We start from the raw sequence: 18,217 nt of genomic DNA, 5'->3' as shown, positions 1-18,217 counted from the left end.
TTTTCTAGTGCTTCAGATTCATTCGCTACCCCCTCCAGTCTATTTTTAAGATTTCGACATGCTCCAGAGGGTGAATAGTCATCTTTTCGCCAGTAACCAAAAATGTTTTCACTTTCTATTTGGCTGAAACTAACGACGGACTACCACCACATAACCCAGCCTTGGACAGCGAGATAATTCTAACCAATTATTTGTTCAATACCAAGTGCCATTCTCGGTTTCCCACCTATAACTTTACCTTCGGCTGCCTTGACACCTCCCGGCTATGAACATGGCTAATCCCCTGGAAAGCACGTAGCGCCTTACCATACAACTCGGTCCTCAAAAGAGCATACACGCCCATCCTGGCCTTTCCCTTCACTTTATCCGCCAAAGCCAAAGCAGCAGGCCGCATCTCCTGTGGCGTCGCAACCGCATCAACAATACCATCAGCGAGAGCCTCTTTCCCAGTGAACCTGTGCGCCTCCAATAGCACTTTCCGAGCGACCTTGGGCTCCAGCTTGACGCGAAGTAATGAGCCTATGCCGTCGAAGTGAAGGCCGAGATTGACCGGTGGCATTGACCAGAATCCGCGCTCTGAGTTCATGATTCGGTAGTCGTGGGCTAGGGTGAGGACGGCGGAGCCGCCGAAGGCGTGCCCGGTGACTACGCAAATTGTTGGAAATGGGAAGTCGAGAATTGTGCGAAGGAGCTAATTCGGTTAGACTGAACTGTTTCTGGAAAGGGAAGTAGGAGAACGAATCGAAGAACGTACTGGGTAGAACCCATCTGTGCTGGCAAATGGATTTGTTTCTCGCTCGTCGAGATCAAGGCCCTTTGCGAGGAAAATGGAGTTAGTATATGCCATAGATGCAATGAGCACACTTGGATAGATCAGCATACTGTCGAGAAGTATTTATCGTCGGTCCCTTGCAGAATTACGGCGCCTTCGGGCTCCTGTTTTCCCCGCGACAGCTGCATTTCGATCCACCGATAGGTTTCAACGAGGGTCTGACATAGTTGCATAGTCAACCGGTTTTCGGGCGCTTTCTGCAAGGTTACAACAAAGACAGCTCCATGCTGCTCAACTTTGATGTGATCGCTTGGAGGGATAGGGTCCATTGTGTAATATAATATGAGCGACACAATATGAGGAAAGTCACACAGTCAATATTCTAATTTTTGAATACCGGCTAGACACAACGGTCTCATATCACCCGAGGTTTGAAAAGATAATCCATAGAGTATACTTTGCTCCCCGCGGGGTGGATGATCAGGCCTGGGGTAGGAAGCCCCGAAGATTTAGTTCGCCGGGCGGATTGTTCGCCGTCGCCGAAACGCCGGCAGTATCTCGGCAACGACGATCAACTGTTCTGGGGATTAGCGGCAATAAGCGCGGCAGAACTGAATTTCCCGAAGAGAGACAACGAACCCTCGTGGGTTTCTCTAGCGGAGGGTGTCTTCAATAGTCAGATTCCTCGCGCTGGGACATGACGTGTTGCGGTGAGGGTTTGCGATGGCAGATTTGGCCCTACCAGAATGGATTCAAATTGAAGAATGCCATATCGAATGGGGGCTTATTCCAATTGTCAGCGCGTCTGGCGCTATATACAAAGAACGCGACCTATGCCGAGTGGGCTGAGAAGATTGGGATTGGAGTGCGACTACGCCGCTATTGAGGAAAACCTGGGTTATCGCCGATACCACTAATTTGGATGCGAATTGTAAGGATCATGGTGACTTTCAAATTGGATGGACTTACAACTACGCTACGTATATCTGCGGTGCGGGCTATATGCACAACTATGCATTTCTACCCGTCCTCTCCCGAAAGATGACCATCCGAAACTAACTAGTTGTATAGACGAATGGCGAAGAAACCAAATGGCTTGAAGGCATGTCGGGATTGATCAAGACTTCTGATTAGTTCTTCCCTGACTCCGCTTCGAACCAAGTGATATCCGACATCACCTGCGAGCCAATCAAAAAGTGTGATCGCAACCAGAAAACCTTCAAGTCATATTTCACTTCCTGGCTTGGATTCATGTCGCTAATAGTACCGACGAACACCACGGCGGACATGATGGCTAGATTCAAGACTTCTGTGTTACGCGTAGCCGACTGGTCACTGTGAGTTAGAATGTCCACGGGTTATACTTGCCTAGTTCCAACTGCGGATTCCAAGAGTATCTCGCAACCGTACCGTTGCTATGCAAAGCCTTACGTCGGGTTCGGGTCCTGTTGAGTATCTTGCAGAACGTGCCAGAAGTGCGCGCCAAGTAAGTCAATCACTAAGTGTTACCACTAGGTGAATCCCCTACTTGTAGGTTGGGTTGTCTTGAAGGTGAACTGTGAAGTGCAAAGTACTAAAGGTAGTAACCGAGTAACAATGTGCAATTGATCGCGAAGAACTAAATACATGATGCTGAAATGAGTGTCCTTATATATCCAGTCCTTCGTGTTGTGGTCTACAGTTGGGAATGATCGATGGTATACCGGACAGGGTATTCCCGGAGTCCGAGTGGTATACCCAACTGTATACCCCGGGTGTCACGTGCGGGTGTGGCTGTTTCCTGCGTTGTGCCGACCGTCCCATCGTGTAAGCGGGTATTGTTTGTGACGGTTAGTCGCAGGCCTTTTCTGGCTTCTCTTGTCGAAGAGCCTCCTTGGGGCCTTCCGGGGCTTGCCCAAGTATACCGAAACGCACGTGATGACGCTAGTGCCTGGCGTCCGTAGAATGATTGGTTCACGGTTGCCCCTCAAATAGCTGCGGCCCCCGCGCCTCTTTGAGGTTCGTAACATCATCCCCTCCTTCCCTGTCCTTTGTCCTCAAAGGATTTAAACGCTGACTTCCCCTCAGGTATGTGCGCTGTCTTTCTGTTCCTCACAATTTCCCTCCTCCTTTCCCCTCCCCTCATGGCCCAGCATGCCTCGTAGTGCCGTGGTCAAGCCCAAACGTGATAAGTACGCTGACAACAACCGTTTGGCCAACAGGATTGAGCAATCTGGTTCTCCCACATCTTCCCCTTGTGACTATTGTTTTGTTCGGTGGAAACCTTGCATCATGAGCTCGTACGCCAACAGCAGGAAGTGTTCGACTTGCGCCCGCCGTGGTCAGGTCTGCGAGCGTAGTTTCCATTCCGACAAAGAGTGGGAGGATCTCCAGCGTGAAGAGAAGAGGCTGGCCCAAGAGCTCGAAAAGGCTCAAAAACAATTTCTTCAACATTCTCAAAAAATGAACGAAGCGATGGCGAAGGTGCTTCGTCTGCAAAAACATCAACAATTCTTGAAAGATCGTGGTGGTCGGATGTTGGATCACGACCAAGCGGTTGCCGACCGTCTCAACGAAGATGATCCTCCGTCCGCTGCGGAGTTTGTTAAATTTGACCGTCTTGCCACTCAGCAAGAGGTTCGACAGTTGGCTGCTACGTCCGAGGACGCTAGCTTGAATCGGTTTGTGACGTCTCTGGATCAGTTCCCTGCGTCCTTCTGGGACGCCCAGGGCGACGCCTTGCTGGGGAATTCCTTGCTCGCTGGTGGTACTGTTGAACCAGCTGGTGGCAGCCCATCAAGTTCTCGGTAGGTTCCCATGTATTTTCCGAGGTATCGTATCCCTTCCATTTCACCAGGTAGTGAGGCTTTCCACTGATTCTGTTTGTGTCCAGAATTTCCTCGACCTCGTACTCGTTTTCTGTTTCCTCCTCGATTTCCACATCGGTAGCGATTTCGGCGTTTTTGGGTGCTTTTTCCAGTAACGAGACATGAAATGTTGCATGGATGCGTCGCATACTATCAGGTAGCTTTAGACGATAATTGAGTGGTCCTTTCTTTTCTGCAATCTCGAATGGTCCCAATTTGAGATGGTCGAGTTTTGCGCTGGGTCGTCTGGTGCGAATGTTGCGTCGCAAGAGGTAAACTTTCTCCCCCTTTTGAAAATCCGGCGCCTCCTGGCGCGGTTGGTCGTAGTAGAATTTCATGCGTAGGTTGAGAAACTCGATGTCCCTTGACAGTTGTAGATGGAGTTGTTTCAACCCAGTCGCCAGCAGTCGAGATGACTCTGCGAGTGGTTGTTTTCCGATTGGTTCTCCGATAATAGTGGGATTAAACCCATAATTTGCGAAGAATGGTGTTTCTTTGGTTGTCGCATGCATTGCGTTGTTGTATGCGAACTGTGCCATTGGTAGCAATCCGGTCCAGTCGTCCTGCTGGAAGTTCACGTAGTGTCGAAGGTATTGCTCCAGTGTTTGATTGACTCGTTCTGTTTGTCCGTTGGTTTGTGGATGGTACGCGGTAGAGAGTCTATGCTCAATGCCGAGTTGATCCGCGAGTGATTGCCACATGTTGGATGTGAACAACTTGTCTCTGTCCGAGGTAATCTTGCTCGGTGTTCCGTGATTGGCGAATACATATCTGAGTAGTAGATTGGCCATTTGTCGTGCGTCGATGGTTTCCGTTGTTGGGATCATGTAGGCATATTTAGTCAGTCGGTCGACGACTACCATGATCATGTCGTTACCCTCCGAAATGGGTAGTTTCGTGATGAAGTCCATTGTAATCCATTCCCATGGTCGTTTTGGTACTTCTGCCAATTCCAATTCTCCGTATGGTGCATGTCGCGATGCTTTGTTTCGTTGGCATGAGTCGCATTGTTGAATGTATTTTTTGACTTTTCTGTGTAGTGCTGGAATGTAGTAATTCCGCGTAATCTTTTCGATGGTTTTCTCAATGCCAAGGTGTCCTTGTGTGGGTTCGTCGTGGTGCAATTGGATGATCTCAGTTTGGAGGTTCCCAGGAACCTATGTAGCGGATTTCCTCTGCCACTTCTTGGCTTTCCCCTTCCGTTTTAGTGCTCAGACCTTGCCGCTTTTTGCTCACTGAGTAGAACTGAGCATGCCTCTGAGCGGCCTGACCTAATCAGTGATTCTTACATAAGCAATCTGATCTGCTCACTGAGCATCACGTGATACTCAGCTGAGCGGTCTGGTCCACTCACTGATCCTGATCTGAGCGCCCTGATTTGCTCACTGAGCAGAACCTGATCTAGGGGTGAGCAACCTCTTAAAGCTGCCTCAATAAAATGCGACACGCTAGCTACTATCACGTGACGTCTACCCTCCCAAACTTGCCCCCATTGTCCCGTCAAAAAAGTGCTGGCATCATCAATGTGATCTTCCATCCTTGTAAACTTGCGGCAATCAATTGCGCCGCAATGGAGCCTGCTACGTGGTGGACCAATCAATACTATGTTTCAGGCTACATGCTCCTGGGAATACGTTGTTTGCCCCGCCGATCTCCTAAACGGCTTCGGAATATTACCAGTGCCAGGGTAGTCCGAATAGTTGCTTGGAGATCTACAATCTTTGACCTGGGCCCCGGCCTAGAGGAGGAAAAGAGGTTGGTGAGATGATTGCTCAAGATGTCACGACAAGGAACCACTTCTCCGACCAATGAAGGCAGCACCAGACGGCTTCTACGACCATTCGTCGACTCATTGTGCTGAGCAAGATTATGAAAACAGGGTACTGGATCACCAGGTTCTGCAATGCCCCAAACGATGCTCCTGGGAGCTGGCCCTACACTCCACCGGACCCCCTCAACGTTTCCAGACGCATGTAAGATTTCTTACTCAGGCCCACATATTGGCCAACTTTCTCCCGGGTTCCCAGGAACTTGAACCATCCCACCCCTTTAAGTGCGTGAACGCTTATCAGAAATAAAGTGGTGGTGCTACAAACAAGATATTGTTTTGAGCCCCTCACCATAGAAACCAATGTCTTCATCAGTCACTCTGCTCACCAATTTATCCAAGGACAGTAAGCATCCATGTACCGCAATGAGTCCAGCCCTAGGAAATATTACTTTTATGAGCCATCAGCTAATTTTACTCTAGTTCTTTGTTGTCTGAATTCAAGTCCTCAACTTTCGGCGCGGATATTGATACTCTGGGTCTGGTATTTGGTTAGTTGATGATCAACCACATGTTTTAGCCGTTCCGTTGGACCTCATCCTTCACCACCCTTCACCACCCTTCACCACCCTTCACCATTCTCTCTTCGCCACTCTCTCTTTATCGTCACCGGCCTCCGACCTTATACTATTGGCCTTCTTTGATTGCCATCCAATGTACGGGCACTAATGGCCATTATAATGGCCACAGCCTACTCAACTACGTAATGTTGAAAGAACGACCTTTACGAACCCAGTAAACTTGATAGGGTTGTTCCATCTTCCCTTACATTCAACCGGTCCGTACTTGGGTACTACTCCAAGATCCCGGTTGATCTCAGGGCACGAACGTCCGGGTGGTGAGGTGGAGATGAGTCGGACATATTGTGTGCTTCCACTTTTGGAGTTGTAGTGGCCACTGGCCTTACCGTGGACAAGATGCGGATCATGAATCTAGTTACCATAGGGAAATGTGGCATCTTGGGTGGTTGTTGGTGAAGTGAGACGTCCTTAGTTCCGCGTCTAAGTGCGGAAGTGTGTATTTTCACGGTCGTGCCAGACCGCCCGTCGATACATAGTCGACCAACGAGTGCGACACATGTTTGATACTTTCGAGCAAATTCCGTAGCTATTGCAGGGCAATTGCTATCTTGGTTGCGAGTCTGATGGCCTGCTGGACGTATCCCTTCCACCACAACCCTAGCAGAAGATAATGCGCTTGGTGGTATGTAGGCGACGGTTTGACCGTGTTCCCGTTCATGAGGACTTGACTTGAAGCTGCTCGCAGCTTTGCCTGGCGTGGTGAATGATCTGGGTTCTGACTGCGGAACGAGACCGGGCTCACCGTTCCCATCTCCACTGTATTATTTGATCATGCTCCACGAAGCAGGACTGCAATGTGCCTGATTCTAGGACGAAATATTTGGTCATTCCTTGGTTACATATCCAGAAACGTCTTTAGGAACTCAGCGACACCGTCATGAGACACAGACCACGTTCGTGCTTGTAGTCAGAATTTTTGAGGTTGCAGCTCAGGGTGATATGGCTCTATTCAATGAAGATCATGGCTAAACTATTCGTTCCCTAACGCCCCTGCTGTCCTTGAACGACTTATCACTCCTCATTTCCACGACACATTTGGCCTAATTGCACATGGGAACAGCTCTTCTCGGTTCGAGCCAAAAGTTGACGTATCCTTCTTTTGGTATATGACAGTACGATTCGGACCAAGACCTGCCGTAAACTCCTTCTGTCGGAGGTAGGCTAACTTATCCTCCGAAAAGCGGCACAGTCGGTTAGCCGATTGGTAAAAGACGTGACTTCCTTCGGCTCCCTCGGCTTTCCGCCCATATCGAATTGACCAGTCATCGTTGATTTGTCTTGCATTGATTGGGGTAGTCCCACAGAAACTTAGAGGACGAAAGTCTTGCCGGGGCGGTGCTCCTTTGTCTGCCGTTTTCCAAGCTGCGAAGCAAAGCATTAGCAGTGAAACCATCAGGGCGAAGATCTTGCTCACGCATGACTACTCCAGAGAATTTCCCCATGGTTGTATGGAATCAGTATGGGCGGAGGGTCCGTGAAGTGCTATTCAGCAAATTTAGGATTTTGTCGAGGATAAGTTCGCGTAAATCACAGAGAAGATTTGGGAGAAACAGTTTGTAGACACATTGCACGGCTCTTAAATCATGTCGGAAGGCATGTCCTTCCCGCTGGATGGCTCAAACTAGCACAGGCCGAGCTTTTCCGAATGAGACGCAAGTTGGGCCCAAATATCCAGGCACATATTAGCCTAATATCGCGCCTGGGAAGCCGGTGTAATTTCCCAGTATCCAGTTTGGTGATCCTGTGGCAACATCCACATGTTCCCAGGATTGGGTCTGTATATTCCCAGGAGCCTGTGACTCCTGGGAGCCATCCGTCAGGACCCTGGGAGTGCCGTGGCCCTATCCCAGAAACTGCTCGGTCCAGTGTCCTATTATCTTCCAGGGCTGACTCCTCGTGTACATAAAACGGCCTTCTTCCCCCAGATGGTGCATGCTTTGGTTATCTCTTTTCCTCTTACAAGGCCAGCTTGTATTCGCTTTCCTCTCCCGAGGCGCTTGTTACGGGACACTTAGACACACCACGCTAATGCGGGGGAAGACGCACTAATAACCAATCAACTTGGTGTCAACTGGCGAGGCATCCACGAATGACTGAACCACAGAATTACGAAAACAGCAAGATCACGTGATGTCCCATCCCATCGTGGGATGAGAACTCATCCCACCAGGGGATAGGAAGGACTGGATATATAAGGACACTCATTCACCGTCATGTATTTAGTTCTTCGCGATCAATCATACATTGTTACTTGGTTACTACCTATTGGACTTTGCACTCTACGGTTCACCCTTAAGACAACCCAACCTACAAGTAGGGGAGCTCATCTTGTGGTAACACTTGGTGACTGACTTACTTGGCGCGCACTACTGGCACATCCTGCAAGATACTCAACAGGACCCGAGTCCGTGTAAGGCTTAGCACAGCGACGGTACGGTTGCGAGATACTCTTGGGATTCGAAGTGGAACTAGGCGAGTACAACCCGGAAGCAGCTCTACTTACAGTGACCAGCAGGCACCGCGTAACACATTGATCGCCCTGTCTTTGAACCGTGAAGCAAAGTCATCATGGCAGGCAACGACAGCACCGCAAGCAACGTTTCGAGCAGATCGAGTTCTGCACCCACCAACGCGCAACTAATGGATATGATATCCCAGTTGCAGGAACAACTAGTTCAAGCGCAAAGCAGCTCGCGCTCTGGCAATACCGTCAAACCACCTAAGCCCGAGTTCTACCATGGCGAACGAACTAAGCTTCGAGCTTTTTTGACCCAGATGGATATGCAACTCCGCATCATCAACTGTGGAGGAGAGGCTGACAAGGTCATCTACGCCTCTACCTACCTTCGCGGACAGGCGTTCGAATGGTTTGAACCTTACGTTAGAGAATTCAACGACAAACCTCAGAAGGACTGGGGAGACATCACCAGGGAAATCTTCGCATCCTACACGGTGTTCAAAAAGAAACTTGAACAAACCTTCGGCGACATCGACGCCGCCAGGACTGCGGAACGACGACTCGATCGACTGCGACAAACTGGATCGGCTAGCGTGTATGCCGCTGAATTCCAGCAAATCATCTCGCATCTCGACTTTGACGAAGACACCTACATCTGGCTCTTCGAGCGCGGACTTAAAGAAGACGTCAAGGATGAACTCATGCGGGTCGACAGACCGGAGGAGCTCCACAGGATGGTCGAGCTTGCGGTCAAGTTCGACAACCGACTCTATGAACGAAAGCTCCAGCGACGAGAGCAACGGCAAGGAGGTAGCAATGGGAACGCACCTTACCGATACCGCCGCCACGAGGGCAGGCGAGGACAACAGCGACAACAGCCTAGGGAGTACAGCGACCCCTATGGACCACGACCAATGGAGCTCGACGCAGCGAGACTCCCAGCCGAAGAAGAAAAACGACGAAAGGACAACAACTTATGCTTTGAATGCGGGAAAGCAGGACATCGGGCGCGTGAGTGCAATAACAGGCGCAACAACGCAAAGCCATGGGCGCGTGAGCGTAACAACGGACGCAACAACGCAAGGCCACAACAGTTACGGGCGACCCAAAGCAACGAGGTCCGGCCCCAGCAGCTACGAGCCACTCAGGAGGAGCATGCACGAGACAGCCCTGAAGGAAGCCAGGCAGCGTGGACGGGCCTGAGCCAAGAACAGATTCAGTCAGCCTACGAAGACCGAGCGGAGGCCATACGGAAGGTCACGAAGGGTAATACCGCAGACACCTTCGCAGACGATATCGAATACCGCGGCCTGAACAGCGCAGAGCACGCGATGGAAGAATTCCCAGAGATTGATTGGGAAAACATCGAGAGTCAAGGATGGACCCAGTACGGTCCCTGGAATACCATCGACTCCCAGGAACTGTCGTGCGCACCCCAGGACGCAGATGCAACAACCCCAGAGGCCTCAACCAACGCCTCAGGAACACCGGAGACCCTAGAGACTCCACCTGCGATCCCGGAAACGACGACACCTGAACAGCCTCACCAAGACCCCAAGGAATTTGACGGACGCCACGTCAGGGAGCGACCCCAAGGAATTTTACAACTACAGCAACAACTGCTACAGCAGCAGTCAGACAACGAGCAATGCCCATGCAAAAACACACGATGCTCATGCCAAGGATATGCACGACACCCCGATCATGGCCGTAGAGCAATCATCGGATGTTACGACTACAACTGCATGATCCACTACCAAGGGAAGATCAACCAAGGCCTGGAACCAAAGCCGCTACGCTGGGAAAAGAAACCCAACTGGAAACCAGAATACGCGGGACTCTGGTACGGAAACCGGAGGATAAGCGAACAACACCTCGCAGCAACGGCGTGGGGACAACATCTGAAGATCAACGCCAACATCTCGCTCCGATCAACCTTAGTGATGATCGATTCGGGAGCGGCAGGAAACTTCATGAGTCCACGCTATCAGAATCGCCATTCAATCAAAGGCATCAAGAAGCCACGAGCAACACCAATTATAGGCCTCAACGGAGAAAGTCTTGGGCCAGGAATCACAGATGAGAGTGGACCTTTGCCAATGGTTATCGGAAACCACTTCGAGGTCATCAATTTCGACATCACGAACCTCGGAGAATACGATGTGGTATTGGGAATACCATGGCTGCGTAAGCACAATGCAAACATCAACTGGCAAACAGGAAATATAGTCTTCGACAGATGCTCGTGTCGACAGACGAGCAAGGTGTGGACCGGAAAGAACGAGCAGAACACGCTGAAGAGACCTAGCTATGGGGAAGCAGGTACTCATGGAAACCCTCACGAAGGCGAACTTAAGAGGAGTTTTCGGCCGGGAGGCAGGCCCAACAAAGCAACAACCGACATCAGAGACATCACGACAGCCGAGCAAAGACCGGATATGACCAACAAGGAACTGGAGGAATACGTCCTCGTTCACGAAGATATGACGACCATTTGCGCCACAGGAGCGCCAGACGAAGAACACAAGATCCCGCAGGAATACGCAGAATTCCAGGATGTGTTTACGCCACCACCAGACGGTGAGCTACCAGAGCATGGTCCGTTTGACCATGAAATCAAAGTCAAGGAAGGGGAAGAGCCAAAGTTTATGCCAATTTACCCGCTGTCACAGAAAGAATCAGCGACACTGCAGAAGTACCTCGAAGAAAATCTGAAGAAAGGATACATCAGAAAGTCGAAATCACCAGCAGGATACCCGATCCTGTTCGTACCCAAGAAGGGAGGAGAACTTAGGATGTGTGTGGACTACCGACAACTCAACTCTATCACCATCAAGGACCGACACCCACTACCGTTGATTAACGAGATACAAGACATCATTCAAGGAGCGAAGTTCTTCACCAAATACGACATTACCAACGCATACAACCGTCTGAGAATCAAGAAAGGAGACGAATGGAAAACGGCATTTCGGACCAAATACGGACACTTTGAATACCTGGTCATGCCGTTCGGACTCACCAATGCACCGGCATCGTTTCAACGATTTATCTTCGCCGTTCTGGAAGAATACCTCGACGTTTTTGTCATCGCGTACCTCGACGACATCCTCGTATTCTCCAAAACCGAAGCCGAGCACATCGAACACAACAGGAAAGTGTTGCAGAAGTTGAGAGAAGCCAAAGTCACTCTCAAGCTCAAGAAATGCGAGTTCCACGTCCAAGAAACCAGTTTCCTCGGATACACCATCAGCCTCGACGGACTGGGCATGGAGGACGACAAGGTCAAGGCTATTCTCGACTGGCCGACACCCACGTGTGTCAAGGACGTTCAGAGCTTCCTCGGACTAGCCAATTACTACCGAAAGCTCGTTCCTCGATACTCCAAACACGCATCAGGACTTTATCGATTCACCAAAAAGGGAGTACCGTTCGAATGGGACAACGAAGCAGAACAAACGTTTCAGGCGCTCAAAAACCTATACCGACAACAGTCAGGAAAGTCAATTTTGGCAATCTTCAACTACGACGCACCTATCATCATGGAAACCGACGCATCAGACTTCGCGCTTGGAGCACAACTCGTGCAACCGGGAGAAGACGGCAAGCTCAGACCTGTCGCCTTCTGGTCTCGAAAAATGATCCCAGCAGAGCTCAATTACGACATTCACGACAAGGAACTGCTAGCCATAGTGTCGGCATTTCAAGTCTGGCGAGCTTACCTGGAAGGAGCAAAGCACACCGTGATCGTCAGGACGGATCACCACAATCTCACCTACTTCACCACGACAAAGAAACTCACTCGACGACAAGCCAGATGGGCAGAAACATTAGCACAATACGACTTCAAGATCGTCCACTGCAAAGGGACGGAGAATGCAGTCGCGGACGCGCTTAGCAGACGACCTGATTATGAAATCGGAACCAAGGAAGCAGCACCTGCTATCCTGACGACCAACAACGACGGAGACATCGTCTACAACCACCAGATCCTGGCAGCAACCAGTGAAATCCAGGATGATGGTTGGCTAGAGCGAATCAAAGAAGCCATGACAGGGGATGAAGTGATTCAGCGGATCCTGCAAAACGGTCTTCAGGAAGGACACATGACCCAAAACGACACCGGCTTAGTCCTGGTCCACGGGTTAGTATACGTCCCAAAGAACCTTCAGGACGAAATCATCAAAGCACACCACGATGAACCAACGCAAGGACACTTTGGAATTGAGAAGACAATGGAAAAAATATCACGCAACTACTACATCCCGAGCATGCACAGAAGAGTCAGAAACTATATTCGACAATGTGACTCTTGTCAACGGAACAAACCAGCACGACATGCACCATATGGGGAGATGAGGTCGCCAGAGACACCGACACGCCCATGGGAATGGATTACAATAGATTTCATCACCAAATTGCCAATTTCGGACAACAACGACATGATCATGGTAGTCGTGGACCGACTCACCAAGTACGCATACATGATCCCAACAACAGAAAAGATTGACGCCAAAACCATGGCAAACCTTTTACTCAGATATGTATTTGCAAATCACGGAACACCGAGCAAGATTACCTCGGACAGAGATAAGTTGTTCACATCCAATATGTGGCAATCATTCGCGGATTTGATAGGCATTGAGCATAGACTCTCCACAGCCTACCACCCGCAGACCAACGGACAGACAGAACGAGTCAACCAGACTCTGGAGCAGTACCTACGACACTACGTGAATTTCCAGCAGAATGACTGGGCGGGACTGCTACCCATCGCACAGTTTGCGTACAACAACGCCATGCACGCGACAACCAAGGAGACGCCATTCTTCGCCAATTATGGGTATAATCCCACAATCATCGGAGAACCAATCGGCAAACACTCGGTAGCAGATTCATCCAGACTACTAGTCGACGGATTAAAACAGTTGCACCTTCAACTGTCAAGGGACATCGAGTTTCTCAACATGCGCATGAAACACTACTACGATCAGTCGCGCCAGGAGGCGCCGAACTTCAAAAAGGGGGAGAAAGTTTACCTCCTACGACGAAATATTCGCACCAAACGACCCAGCGCGAAACTCGATCATCTCAAACTTGGGCCATTCGAAATCGATGAAAAGTTGGGACCAGTCAACTATCGCTTGAAACTACCGGACAGTATGCGACGCATCTATGCAACATTTCATGTCTCGTTACTCGAAAAAGCCCCCGAAAACGCCAAAATCGCTACCAATGTGGAAATCGAAGAAGAGACGAAAGATGAATACGAAGTCGAGGAAATCCTAGCAACAAACAAAATCAGTGGAAAACCTCACTACCTCGTGAAATGGAAAGGATACGATACCTCAGAAAATACATGGGAACCTATCGAGCACCTGATGGGCTGCCACCAGCTGGTTCAACAGTTCCATCAACAGGAGGAGGGGACTTCTCAGCGGCATTCCCAAACAAGGAGCTCTCGAGACCGGCCCAGTCGAGAGAAGGATCATTCAGCAACTGAGTCAGAGTAGGATCCTCTGACGTCGCCGCAAGGAAACGACCATCGGTCGCAACAGCAGATTGAGGAACCTCGGCAGCGGCCCGAGCACTCTCTGCTACACACTCTTTCTGCTCAGACACAGCACGCTCTTTTTCAAGACGCTCGCGCTCTTCAGCTTCGCGACGCTCCAACTCCTCGAGCTCGCTAATCTCTTCATACTTACGGGCAATGAAGTCACCCGCACGCTTTTGAAGCAGACGCCTCTGCTTACGCAATCGAAGAACCTTAGCCAACAACTCCTCTTCCTCAGACTCTAGGGAGTTTTGGAACTTGATCAACCGACGCCATTCAGCATCCGAGAATGTTGACTCTGGCATCTCACACTTAATTTTCCCACCACCACGCACGCAGTTATTGCACCTCAAAGACCGGTCGGAACGGATGCAGGTCTTGTTGAGGGAAACGCAACGACGACACGGAGTCACGGATTCGAAACCTTCGTCTTCGATTAGCTGATGAAGCTTGCGATGACCCACGGAAAGGGAAGAAGACATGGCGACGCCGCAGAAAACAACAAAAAGAAATAAGGACTTACCAAGGAAGGCGCTCGGCACTACTTAAACGGTCTTCGAGGACGAAGACTTGAGAAGAGGGGGGATGATGTTACGGGACACTTAGACACACCACGCTAATGCGGGGGAAGACGCACTAATAACCAATCAACTTGGTGTCAACTGGCGAGGCATCCACGAATGACTGAACCACAGAATTACGAAAACAGCAAGATCACGTGATGTCCCATCCCATCGTGGGATGAGAACTCATCCCACCAGGGGATAGGAAGGACTGGATATATAAGGACACTCATTCACCGTCATGTATTTAGTTCTTCGCGATCAATCATACATTGTTACTTGGTTACTACCTATTGGACTTTGCACTCTACGGTTCACCCTTAAGACAACCCAACCTACAAGTAGGGGAGCTCATCTTGTGGTAACACTTGGTGACTGACTTACTTGGCGCGCACTACTGGCACATCCTGCAAGATACTCAACAGGACCCGAGTCCGTGTAAGGCTTAGCACAGCGACGGTACGGTTGCGAGATACTCTTGGGATTCGAAGTGGAACTAGGCGAGTACAACCCGGAAGCAGCTCTACTTACAGTGACCAGCAGGCACCGCGTAACAGCGCTAAGGTAAAGATGGCAAGCACTTCCGACACGATTATTATAACCGATGACGAGGAATTTCCGGGTCTCGAAACAGGCAGCGTATACTCCGAGATGAACTTCGCCAGGAGAGGGAGAGGTATCAAAAGACGCAAGAGGAACTTTCCCAGCAAAAGGAAAGCCATGTTTTAGAGTGTAAGATCTGCTACGAGCAAAAAGATCGCTGGATGACGATCCTATGTGGGCATATGTTCTGCGAGTCGTGCACAGGAGAGCTTGGAACACTTCGAAGAAGTGCCCTATCTGTCGAGCACCATTCACGGGATATGTAGCATGCTACCCCTTCTCATAAAGCATATACATAACATGTTCATTCTAACTCAGACACAATGGTCTGTGACTGATCTTCCTGTCGGCTGTTCGTTGGATCATTAGCGACCCGGGAGTCTTGTGCTAACTGATTCCGCGGTTCTTTCTGTTTTAAACGGGCGGGCTGTGAGGACCGTCAAAAAATGACCAACTCTCACCATATGAGACCTGTGGACGGGCGCTAAGCACGCCATGGTCAGTTGGCCCCAAATGCTGTTGTTGCTGCCGGCGTTGTTGTTTGGCACAGCTTCTGTGAACAGCCACTGGCGGCTCAGTCAAGGCCCTATGGCACGACTTCCCAACGGTCGTCGCGTCTAGATCAAAATCGACCGTCCCGCCCCCGCTCATCGTCGATTCATGGTTGGGTGGACAGCCAGATCCTGTCTTTCGTGGCACTTATCGGGCCCAAAGAAAGTTCCTCTACCTAACTGAGCACCCGACTCTGAGCCCTGTCTCCTGCTCGAGTCATCAAGGATCGAACGTATTGAACCGTTCGGATCAAACGAGTTGCTTTGCCCTTCAACGACGCCCCGTCCTATTATTTGAGGAATTGGCAATGGGAGCAACCTCAACGGTCCGATAGAACCAACCCGAGGCGATGATCTGCCCTGAGCCACTCAACTTCCGGCTATCAGAGTGCCTCGACTTCCAGAACCTGCACATTTTGTTCATCGCGCTCTCTTCACCCAGCTGGGTGATCATTCCCAGAAAAGCCACTCTTGCCTCTCGGTCAGGTCGACGACCAGTGCCGCTTAGCCCGACGCAATGTCAACCTCGCATGGGTCGAGACCTTCCCCCGGGCTTTTCCAGGGGCTTAGAAGCTTTTGGTCGAGCTTGTTCGTTCCCAGAATCCTGTCTCCCTTCCTTATCTGTAACAGATGACATCCCTTGTGAAGCCGGCATGACATGCAAAGGCGGTAGTCACCCTTATTGCGCCCCACAGCGCACGTTCATAAGTGATATCTATAATCATTCATAAAATATTCTGCAGAGGGCGCGCTGGCAGGGTCTCTGTTTATAGGCATTTTTTTTTTGCCGGACGATAGGTCCTTGGAAAGACTTTTGCACATGTAAGAGAGCTTTCACACAGCTAATTCGCACACAAGCACAAGAGGGCTACATGCGCCACCCGCGCGATAAAGCCATGTACCTGTACTTATTACAGTGACAATCTAGGTTCCCTGATTCTAGCGAAATCCCTTTCTATGATACCTATGGGCTTGAGAATGGGGCTACTACCCACAATATCGCGTTGATAAAAGATTTCATCGAATGGTACATCGTCTCTACGAGAGGACGTATACAGGCAGATGGAAAGCCCACAAAAGCATCAATTTTGAGGTGCACAGAGAGGCTTCTTATGGCGTTGGAGGCAGTCTTACACAACAAGGAAGCATTCGACTCTCGATCTCGTCAAGAGGTTTACAAGGTTAGTATGTATAGGCAATTTCATAGCTGATGGTGTCGAATCAACTTTATCACAGTGGATTAAGAAAACCTTGTACTACAGTGATATTCGAAATCAGTTAACTCCACACACTTGCGATTTGATCCACGAACCCTAATTTGAAACACGCTAGTTCACATTTGGAATAGTTGGTCGATTCATGATTTCCAAGAATAGACATTGTCTTTTACATGACGCAGGTGGAGCTCTTGCCTTATGTATCTTACTCGAAAACGCCATACAATGGTAGTTCTCTGCCATACCGTCCACCCACGCAGGAGACATCGTCACCCGTTCATCTTTCTTGAATAGCACAATTGACCTCACCAAAATGGCTCCGCAACTTGCACCACCTAAGCTGCATCTCATCCGCGACATGATAGAGAGCCAGTCATCTAGTAAATCTAAAATGGCCGAAGAGGCAGAATGCAGCGAGGCTACGATTATAAATATTCGCGCAAACTTGCGGCAATTTGGGAGTGTGCACGCACCACCGACTCGAATAGGACGGAAACGGACTGTAACACCGCTGATGATCGAAGCCCTCTGCGAACACCTGTCTGAAAAGCCCGGTTTATACCAGAATATACTGTGTAGAACATCGTGGAACTTGATGGCACATTCTATTAGCACGAAAGACCATATAGATGTCGTTTCTCTCCCAGGGCCTTCTTTTACAAAGACATTAGAAAATAGAGAGGGAATGACCATGCGAATGATTGACGCCTACTGTAGGCAAAATCGTAGGAAAGAAACCTGCCCTGATGCGTGTCCCAAGACAAGGAGGTCCCCATTAACCGCAAAACAGGTGGGCCGAAAGTCAGGAGGAAGCCATAATGCAGTTTTGCCGTTCAGGTTTATCCACAGTCCTTGCTCGATAAAAACCACCAGACACTCATGGGTTGAACTAGAAGCATGCTGTTGGAGCCCGAACTGAAGATCGAAGGTGCCTAAGTTGGTGATTAGATATGAACCATCTTGAGAAAATTCGAGTTTGGTGACCATTCCCGTGGCGTTCAAGGTCTGCCGTAGACCGCCCATCGCCGTGTCCCAGAGCCGCACAGTCTCATCAGAAGAGCCGGACGCCAGCAGCCGGCCATCGGGCGAGAAGGCTACCGAAACAACTGCGTTCGAATGGCCCTCGAGCGTCTGCTGTAGACCGCCTGTCGCCGTGTCCCAGAGCCGCACGGTCTTATCATAAGAGCCGGACGCTTAGGGCTTAGGGCTTTAGGGCTTAGGGCTTAGGGCTTAGGGCCTTAGGG

The 18,217-nt window shown here is 50.0% G+C and overlaps 4 protein-coding genes across 4 annotated transcripts; all 4 read right to left on the bottom strand.

Annotated features, from left to right (window-relative positions):
* Positions 1-226: 226 nt before the first annotated feature.
* Positions 227-1,101, bottom strand: N7515_003057 (enoyl-CoA hydratase/isomerase family protein; the record flags this gene model as incomplete). Its single annotated transcript, XM_056663801.1, has 3 exons — positions 227-691; positions 755-814; positions 883-1,101. 3 exons carry the CDS (start codon positions 1,099-1,101, stop codon positions 227-229), a joined length of 744 nt encoding a protein of 247 aa, XP_056522858.1.
* Positions 1,102-6,553: 5,452 nt separating this feature from the next.
* Positions 6,554-6,778, bottom strand: N7515_003056 (uncharacterized protein; the record flags this gene model as incomplete). Its single annotated transcript, XM_056663800.1, has 1 exon — positions 6,554-6,778. The coding sequence occupies one exon, from the start codon at positions 6,776-6,778 to the stop codon at positions 6,554-6,556; it is 225 nt and encodes a 74-aa protein (XP_056522857.1).
* A 7,304-nt stretch (positions 6,779-14,082) lies between these two features.
* Positions 14,083-14,521, bottom strand: N7515_003055 (uncharacterized protein; the record flags this gene model as incomplete). The annotated part of the gene is given in 2 exon segments (XM_056663799.1): positions 14,083-14,089; positions 14,106-14,521. 2 exon segments carry the CDS (start codon positions 14,519-14,521, stop codon positions 14,083-14,085), a joined length of 423 nt encoding a protein of 140 aa, XP_056522856.1.
* A 3,160-nt stretch (positions 14,522-17,681) lies between these two features.
* On the bottom strand, positions 17,682-18,217 carry N7515_003054 (WD40 repeat domain-containing protein; the record flags this gene model as incomplete). Its single annotated transcript, XM_056663798.1, has 1 exon — positions 17,682-18,166. A coding segment is annotated over one exon (485 nt), but the record flags the coding sequence as incomplete, so codon positions are not given.

This window comes from Penicillium bovifimosum, assembly GCF_028826915.1.
Source record: "Penicillium bovifimosum strain IBT 22155 chromosome Unknown utg000003l_segment0_segment0, whole genome shotgun sequence".
Taxonomy (NCBI): domain Eukaryota; kingdom Fungi; phylum Ascomycota; class Eurotiomycetes; order Eurotiales; family Aspergillaceae; genus Penicillium; species Penicillium bovifimosum.
This window is presented reverse-complemented; position numbering and strand designations above follow the sequence as displayed.